General features: G+C 35.2%; 1 protein-coding gene across 2 annotated transcripts in view; it reads left to right on the forward strand.

Moving 5' to 3' along the window:
- Nucleotides 1-10,000, forward strand: part of LOC137622066 (uncharacterized transporter YutK-like) — a 32,145-nt gene that overhangs the window by 16,343 nt on the left and 5,802 nt on the right. For both annotated transcript variants that reach the window (XM_068352541.1, XM_068352542.1), the window contains exons 3-8: nt 1,287-1,478; nt 2,102-2,206; nt 4,788-4,868; nt 5,648-5,733; nt 8,000-8,153; nt 9,677-9,871. In XM_068352541.1, the coding sequence (XP_068208642.1) occupies nt 1,287-1,478; nt 2,102-2,206; nt 4,788-4,868; nt 5,648-5,733; nt 8,000-8,153; nt 9,677-9,871 (813 nt within the window). The remainder of the gene's footprint in view (nt 1-1,286; nt 1,479-2,101; nt 2,207-4,787; nt 4,869-5,647; nt 5,734-7,999; nt 8,154-9,676; nt 9,872-10,000) is intronic.

The following is a 10,000-nucleotide window of genomic DNA, read 5'->3' on the forward strand; positions in this document are numbered from 1 at the left end:
TAGAGTCCACTGCAGGACAAAAGTCAGAAACACGTCCTTAGAGTCCACTAGAGGACAAAGGCCTCAGACACGTTCTCAGACTCCACTGCATGGACAAAAGTCAGAGACACGTCCTTAGAGTCCACTGCAGGACAAAGACCTCAGACGTGTCCTTAGAGTCCACTGCAGGACAAAAGTCAGAGACACGTCCTTAGAGTCCACTAGAGGACAAAGGCCTCAGAAATGTTCTTAGAGTCCACTGCAGGACAAAGACCTCAGACATGTCCTTAGAGTCCACTGCAGGACAAAAGTCAGAAACACGTCCTTAGAGTCCACTGCAGGACAAAGACCTCAGACATGTCCTTAGAGTCCACTGCAGGACAAAAGTCAGAGACACGTCCTTAGAGTCCACTAGAGGACAAAGGCCTCAGACACGTCCTTAGAGTCCACTGCAGGACAAATACCTCAGACATGTCCTTAGAGTCCACTGCAGGACAAAAGTCAGAGACACGTCCTTAGAGTCCACTAGAGGACAAAGACCTCAGACATGTTCTTAGAGTCCAGTGCAGGACAAAGACCTCAGACATGTCCTTAGAGTCCACTGCAGGACAAAAGTCAGAAACACGTCCTTAGAGTCCACTAGAGGACAAAGGCCTCAGACATGACCTTATTAAAATCTGGAGCGGCCATTTTTCATCACAAAGTTGGCCAGTGCGGATTGGTGAGTGTAGGAGATTTTAGTATAAACATCACAGAATACCCACCTAGTATAGGTTGGCCTTGACTATTACTGCTTTGCTGATCATGTCGATACAGAAACACATTCACCATGGTAATTTATCCCTACTTAGAAAGAGTTTATAAAAATAATCAAGATTATTACATTTCTTAGAATATTTTATTTGAATTGCTAATTATTTCTCTTGTAGTTTATTTCCCTATTCCCTTTTCTGGGCTATTTTTCCCTGTTGGGCTCCTTGGGTTTATAGCATCCTGCTTTTCCAACTAGGGTTGTAGCTTTGTTACTACTACTACTACTACTACTACTACTACTAATAATAATAACAATTGTAATAATAATAATAATAATGATAATAAAAATGATAATAATAATAGTAATAATAATAATAATTAAATTACTACTATTACTACTACTACTACTACTACTACTACTACTTCTACTAATAATTATAATAATAATAATACATGTCCATCTTAATCAACCAAAGTTTATACATACCCAGCCAGTCAAACAGACCAATCATAATCAAAACAAGCATGTAAACTATATGTGCTTTCAATTGCAGTATCAAACTGGATACGAGGAGAAACCCAGCCAGTCGCCGCCGGAGTGCAATGGATTCGGGAAAGGTGGTGGCAAGGATGTTGAGAAGGGACAGGCGGGAGATTGTCAAAAAGAAGAAGAAGAAGCAGAAGGAGATGATGATGTGGATTATAGTATCTGCTCACTCTTTCCTTGTTATCGTTCCTTGACGCAGGTACTTCATGTTATTTTAATGTTATTTACATGTACTGCATATGCAGGGGATTTTACTAACGTATGCAGGAGTGTATGTGTGTATATATATATATATATATATATATATATATATATATATATATATATATATATATATATATATATATATATATATATGCGCGTGTGTTTGTGTATGTATGTGTGTTTGTGTACATACATCCACACATATTTAAATGAATAAATAAAATTATATATATATATATATATATATATATATATATATATTTATATATATATATATATATATATATATATATATATATATATATATATATATATATATATATATATATATAGTATATGCGTGTGTGTGTGGGTGTGTTTGTGTATGTATGCTTGTTTGTGTACATACACCCACACATATATATCAATTAATAAATATATATATATATATATATATATATATATATATATATATATATATATATATATATATATATATATATATATACATGTATATATATATATATAAATATTTTTAGTGTGCTATATAATCATATCTTTTAAGATTGCCACAATATCTTCTTTCTATGTCCAAATAAAAACAACTTCAAATTTTTCTTCTTCTCTCTTTCGAACCAGAATGAAAATCTCAAGCTGTGGTTGAAAAGGATTTTCCTGGGATTGCTGGCTGCTGTGTACGCTGTGTACTTCATCTACGTCCTTCGGGTTCCTACGAAAGCCGAGGTGAGATTCTAAGTTCTTCAGGGAATGAAGGTGTTGAGTTTGGCCAAAATCATATATAGATTTAGTAATATTTATTGAAAGGTTTCCATTGCAAAGTCGATTTTGATTTGAAACAAATTTTCTGTCACTTTCGAAGATTTTGCTGTCTTACTGTCACTTTCAGAGACTGTGCAGAGTAACTGACTCATTATCCTTCATATATTTGCATTTCACTTTATGATTTCGGATGTCTGGTATTTATAAGGGGCAATCTACATACATTTGCTATGGGTGATTTCAATACTGAAGAGAGGAGAATCAGCAGTAGGTAAATCTGGAGTAGGCAAAAGAAATGATAGAGAAGAAATGTTTGTAGAATTTCCTGAAGGTTAGTGCAATGATTAGATATTTTTAATTAATTTTTCTACTGACGATCACTTGCAATCAAGTCATTCCATGTACGGTTGGACACAGAAGTTTGTGCCACGCCTTGCTCCGGAGACGTGCATCCTGTCACACAGTTACTTTGCGTCGAGTAACCAAACAGACACGTTAAGGTTTAAAGGGAGCTCATTAACGGCAGAGGCAAGGGAAAGTAACATTCCCATATTAAGCAGGACAATGCCCTAGAGACTGACCGTATATAAATGTGATCAGCTCAAGCCCCCTCTCCATCCAAGCTAGGATGAGGAAGGGCCAGATATTGGTTGCTGATAATCCTGTAGGTTGATCTATAGGCTCCCCCAAACTGCCCCCCCCCTTCCTTAGCTTTCAAGGATGGTGAGGTGGTAGACACTAAACGAATTAACGAGTTTAAGCAGAATTCGAGTCCCAGTGTGGTCACAATAGTCCACAATGACCCAGTAGATTCAGATAGGAAAGAGCCAGAGAAGAGAAAGGGACAAACAGACTAAAATGAAAGTAGTTGTCGATTCGAGATGTGAAGTCAAGATCCCATAGAGGTTACTCTCTCTCTCTCTCTCTCTCTCTCTCTCTCTCTCTCTCTCTCTCTCTCTCTCTCTCTCTCTCTCTCTCTAAGGTGACTCAGTGAGGAAATCCTATGCCAATGGCATTTCCAGGACAATCCTTACGGTCCTACCTGTGACGTTTTCGTAAGGACTCTTTAAGGAATCATGACGTAATGTCTTCGGTATCTTCTTTTCATTCAAGCTGATTTGTAGCACCAAGGTCCCAAATAGGGAAGCCCCAGGGCTCAATGGGGAATGCTCTATGGACCTAATAGGGATGATTCAGTTCCCCAGTGGGGAAAGCACCAGGGCCTTAGTGGAAATAACCCCAGGTCCCCAATAGAAAATCCCCAGGTCCACAATAAACCCCAGGACCCAATAGGGAAACCCCAGGATCCAGTAGGGAAGATCAAGGGCCCTAATAGGGAAGCCCCAGGACTCAATAGGGAAGCCCCAGGACCCATTAGGGAAGATGAGGACTGAATAAGGAAGCCCCAGGATCCAGAAGGGAAGACCCAGGACCCTAATTGGGACGCACCATGACCCAATAGGGAAGTCCCAGGATCAATAGGAAAGCCCTAGGACCCATTATGAAAGCCCCTGGACCCAATAGGGAAACCCCAGAGCTCAATAGGAATGCCCCAGGACCCAGTAGGGAAGAAAGCCCCATGACCCAATAGGGAAGCCCCAGGACCCATTACAGAGGCCTCAGGACCCAATTGGGAAAATCTGGGCCCCTGATAGGGAAGCCCCAAGTCCCCAATAGAGAGGCCCCAGAACTCATTAGGGGGACCCCAGGACCCAATAGGGAAAATCCATGCCCCTAAGAGGGAAGCCCCAAGTCCCCAATAGGGAGGCCTCAGGACTCATTAGAGAGGCCCGAAGACCCAATAGGGAAGATGCAGGGCCCTAATAGGGAAGCCCCAAGACAAATTAGGAAAGTTGGGTAAAAAGTGAAGAAAATAATCCATGGAAGAGATGGTAGAAATAAGTTAATTAAGAATTGCAATAAAAAAGGTAAATGGTTTATGAAATCTGCAGAGAGAAGAAGCATTTTAGAAATATTAGAATTAGAAATTTTGGTTTAAAATTCCAGCCTTGTGTTTTCAATATAATTATGTTATCAGTATAATTTGTGTTATCAATATATTTATAGAATTAGGTTTTTATATGACATTATTAATTAATATTATATGATTAGTCTGGTTTTTAACTTAGATCTTGAATTACTGTTTTTTTTTTTATTACGAAATTATATACTGTTTTGTATTATGAATTCTGTGAAATGATTAGAATCATATCTTAATTGTAAATATGTGTAAAAATGCATTATTTAATTCTGGGATATAATTAGAATTATATTTCAATTGTAAATTTAGTATAACAATGCATTATTTAATTTTGGGATATAATTAGAATTATATCTTAACTGTAAATTTAGTATAACAATGAATTATTTATTCTGGGATATAATTAGAATTATATCTTAATTGTAAATTTAGTATAACAATGCATTATTATGTCTATTCCAAAATCGATGTTTTAAATTGATTGCTCTATTGTAAACTATGTTATCACGAATAATGACTCATCTCTCTCTCTCTCTCTCTCTCTCTCTCTCTCTCTCTCTCTAGGAGAACGATTACTGGTGCGAAGGAGACGGACTGTTGATTGTCATCACTTTCTGTGGTGTTGTTGGCCTACTGTACTTCCAGGTAAGAGGAAAATACTCAAGTCTACGGAGCAAGCTTGCCCTGTTTCATATGTTGATCCAAAATGAATCTATTGTATATTATTAAGTCCGGATCACCCCCCAAAATCTAAGCACTTCCGAGTCAGCCCTTTTTTTTGACATATCAGGAATATGTCCTCAAAAGTCATCTGTTACTTTATGAGATAGGCTGGTGACAACCTTTTTGACTTAAAACGGTGACAAATTTCTTGACTTAGGATGGTGACAACCTTTTTGACTTAGGACAGTGGCAAATTTCTTGACTTAGGATGGTGACAATCTTTTTTACTTAGTCTGGTGAAAAACATTTTGACTTAAGCTGGGGACAAACTTTTTGACTTAGGGCAGTGACAAACTTTTTGACTTAAGCTGGGAACAAACTTTTTGACTTAGGATGATGACAAATTTCTTGACTAAGGATGGTGACAAACTTTTTGACTTAGGATGGTAACAAACTTTTAGAGTTAGGCTAGTGACAAACTTTTTAACTTAGGCTGATGACAAACAAGCAAACAATCAAACAGACAAAGGTGGAAACATGACCTCCTTGGACGAGGTGATAATGAAAATAATATTATATTAATATATTTTTTTTCTATGTTATATGTCCTGGTGGCTATCTGGAGATGAAACTAATCACTGTATATTTAAATTCACGTATCTGTATAATGAATGTATATAGGTATGATTATGAGATATATATTTATACACACATATATAGCTCATTTTGCTATATATAATTTAATCTATTTCTGTTTACAGATCATCAAACCATATTTCGGGAGTTTTATCTACGAGAGGCTGATTAAACATATCTCCAATGGCTGTGGTAAAATATGGCAGTTTAGGTTAGTGGTTTTGTGTGAAATTTCTATTAGCATCTTTGATAATATTGTTCCTTTTTCTTTCCTCTGCCATACATGAGTAACCTTTAAACCTTTTTAGACTTTATTTAGTTGGGTGTGTTCAGTGGCCACTTTCCTTAGTAAGGGTAGAAGAGACTGTTTAGCTATGGTATGCAGCTCTTCTAGGAGAAAGACACTCCAAAATCAAACCGTTGTTCTCTAGTCTTGGGTAGTGCCATAGCCTCTGTACCATGGCCTTCCACTGTCTTGGGTTAAAGATCTCTTGCTTAAGGGTACACTTGGGCACACTATTCTGTCTAATTTCTCTTCCTCTTGTATTGTTAAAGTTTATATAGTTTATATGGGGGATATTTATTTTAATGTTGTTACTCTTCTTAAAATATTTTATTTTTCCTTTTTTCCTTTCCTCACTGGGCTATTTTCCCTGTTGGAGCCCCTGGGCTTATAGCATTCTTCTTTTCCAGCTAGGGTTGTAGCTTAGCAAGTAATAATAATAATAATAATAATAATAATAATAATAATAATAATAATAATAATAATAATAGTTGAATTGGTGGAACTTCAAAAAGTTCAAACTTGCTGTGAATGTTTTCATGTTGAACAGGCTGACACAGACTCTCTTCATAATGTATTTATGAAAGATCTATTTTGATATTGTTACTATACTCAAAAAAGTTTATTACTTGCTTGTCACTTCTTTTGTAGTTTATTTATTTCCTTATTTCCTTTCCTCACTGAGCTGTTTTTGCATGTTAGAGCCCTTGGGCTTATAGCATCCCGTTTTTCGAACTAGTGTTGTAGCTTAGCTAATAATAATAATAATAATAATAATAATAATAATAATAATAATAATAATAATCACTGGTATAGTTCAGGTTTTCTTAATCAGTTATTAAGTTTTTTAATTTCTATCTCTAAGTATAATTCAGATATTTTCATTTGGTTATTATGACCTTTTTAAAATTCTATTCTTGATTGACTTTCATAAGAATAATATATTTGTCAATTAATTTTTTCCTTTTGTAATATTCATATCTAAGTCAATTTCATCTGAAAAAAAATATATACATTTTTATACATTAATTATATTAATTTCTGAATAATTTCAAGAGTAAGATTTGAAAAATGGTTAATTTTAAAATTTTATCGTCATTATAATGAATAAAGCATCTATAATAAATAAAGCATCTATAGTAAATAAAGCATCTATAGTAAATAAAGCATCTATAAAATCATATGATACTACTAATAATTACATTTATTTGCATAAATGTAAGCATAAACAATTTGATAATTATTATTTATATGTTTATGCATTTGCTTATTTATTTATTTATTAATTTATTAGCACCATAATTATGCTCCTCTTGAAATTAACTTGAGAAAACTAACTACTATAAATGCCCTAAAAAATTGAATTTTCTCTTTAAACGATATAAGTTTAAAATTGTGTAACTTAAAAAAACATATTTTTCATATAGAAATTCGAAACAGAAAATCTAATCATAATCATTGGGTTTATTCTCAATTAATGGCTAAATTATCGATTATAAATTTTGGTTAAGAATATGGCATAACTACAAATGTACAGTTGAATAGAGAAGTCCTTGTCACACCCATTTTGCGGTGAGTGACCAAACAGATAGGGTAGGAACTAACCGACCAGTAAGGGTGTTCCTGGGTGCATTTCTTGAAGATGTATCTGGCACACTATTCAATATATTTTTCTCTTGTTATTTTGAAGTTTTTATAGTTTAGATATGAAAGATTTATTTTAATGTTCCTGTTCTTGAAATATTTTATGTTAATTGTTCATTACGTCTCTTTCCTCACTGTGCTACTTTCCCTGTTGGAGTCCTTGGGCTTATAGCATCCTGGTTTTCCAACTAGGGTGTAGCTTAAGAAACAGTAATAATAGTAATAATAATAATAATAATAATAATAATAGCTTAGCAAGCAACAACAACAACAACAACAACAATAATAATAATAATAATAATAATAATAATAATAATAATAATAATAATAATAATAATATTAGCTTAGCAATAATAATAGTAATAATAATGATAATAATAATAATAATAATAATAATAATAATAATAATAATAATAATAATAATAATAATAATTCCTGTGTCCAATCGTACTTCATATTTCTGTAACCATTCATGTCTCTCCATTTAAAATTTAATCTTATGATTCAGTATTCGACATCAACACAAATCAACGTGTCTTTCCCTTTGCAGGTTAGTTCAGTTCTTGGTGTACATTGGACTCCTGGCAGCTGTTGCTATTTTTCTCTATTTTGACACCAAAGATGACCCCAACCGTTTGGTTTCTCTCTTCGGAGTTTTTGTACTGCTTCTCTTCGGCTTTGTCTTCTCCACGGCACCCAGAAAGGTATGGAGTTCGATCATTTCATCATGGAAGTGTACTTGTAAACATCTAAACACATAGTTACCTCTGCCAACGAATTTGGAAGGAGATTCTGGAAGGTTATGTTGGTGTGTATGTTTCTGTGTGGGTGTATTTGTGGATAGCTTCCTGGCCACAATTTTAATCGTGGAGTAATGCAAATTGAAGGGATTAACTGTCATGTAAAAAGCTGGGAAGTATTAAATTTTGGAAGGTCAAGGTCAAGCAAAATGTCCAATTCACGTAATCAGCCATAAGTTTGGACATTGTTGTCACAGAGACTTTAAATTTGGTTCATATTTGAGTGTATGAAAATCCACGCCAATTAATACATGTTAAGGTCAAAGGTCAAGGTCAAGGTTACGCAAAAGGTTGAGACATAAGCTGCTGCGGTGGAGTTCTGCACTCTACTGAGTGCCCCTCTAGTTCTTCGATGTGATTAGGCTAAGGATGAAAAAAAGGCGAAAACAATTTGGTGAATATTACCAAGCCTTTGAAATAACCATTTTAGATTAATTGGTGGTAAATTACAGTACTTATGTACTTAGGTGTGGCAAGAAGGAGAACAAAGATTAGGCAAGAATATGTAAACTGAAAAACAAACATTACCATTAAGATATTTTTATAAAACCCAAAGAGAAATCTCCCCAGACGAACATTGCACACTAAGCCACTCGGTCACACTTTCAGATATCTATGGTTATCGTAGGATACGTCCCTGATTATACGCGATATCTTCGGATAGTCGTTTCCGGGGGTTGGAACCCCGAGATACTTGACGGCAATTCTCTTGTAATATCAATCGCAGAAATACTATACTGTAGAACTTGCCAGAAGGAACTTCCATCAGGACGACATGGCTATCTCACCCAAAAATAGATTTTTCCTACGTTAAAATCCCTTTGTTTTCCTAATTTTGATCATTCTTTGGGCTGCTTTAGGTCTTCAAAAATCTCTACCAAAAGGCACTTTCTAATTTTTACTTTTTATTTGTCTTCAATCTTTCACATCTCTTTAAAACAGTTTCAATACGTACTTCATTCTCGGAGTTCAACACCAATAGAGTGTCTTCAATCCTATTCATTCAGAGGCTCTTGGGAACTCCAAAATCAAACCATTGTTCTCTAGTCTTTGGTAGTGCCATAGACTCTGCACCATGGTCTTCCACTGTCTTGGGGTAGAGTTAGAATTCTCTTGCTTGAGGGTACACTCGGGCACACTATTCTATCTTCTTTCTCTTCCCCTTATTGTTTTTGAAGTTTTCATAGTTTATTTTTGAAAGATTTATGTTAATGTTGTTACTTAAAATATTCTCTTTTAATTGTTCATGACTACTTTAGTAGTTTATTTCCTTATTTCCTTTCCTCACTGGGCTCTTTTTCCCTGTTGGAGCCCTTGGGCTTATAGCATCCTGCTCTTATAACTGGGATTGTAGCTTAACTAGTAATAATAATAATAATAATAATAATAATAATAATAATATTATTAATAATAATTAACCCTTTCAGATCCGCTGGCGCCATGTTGCTTGGGGAATGGGCCTCCAGTTCTGCCTGGGTATCATCATCCTCCGCTGGGAAGTCGGCAAAGCTGTGTTCAAATGTGCCGGTGACAGAGTCAGCAGGTTCTTGGCATTCACAGACGAGGGGTCAGCCTTCGTCTTCAATGACCTGATCACGAAGCAGTTCGTATTCGCTTTTAAGGTGAGGCCAGTTGGCGAAATGGGGCAAGCGGGAAATATGTTTCATATCACACAGTGAATGATGATTAGTTTAACTGGATTACTTAACAAAGTTCGTAACTCTAGAAGGGCTGGCCACAAACATTTGTTT

This window comes from Palaemon carinicauda, chromosome 28 (genome assembly GCF_036898095.1).
Source record: "Palaemon carinicauda isolate YSFRI2023 chromosome 28, ASM3689809v2, whole genome shotgun sequence".
Lineage (NCBI taxonomy): Eukaryota > Metazoa > Arthropoda > Malacostraca > Decapoda > Palaemonidae > Palaemon > Palaemon carinicauda.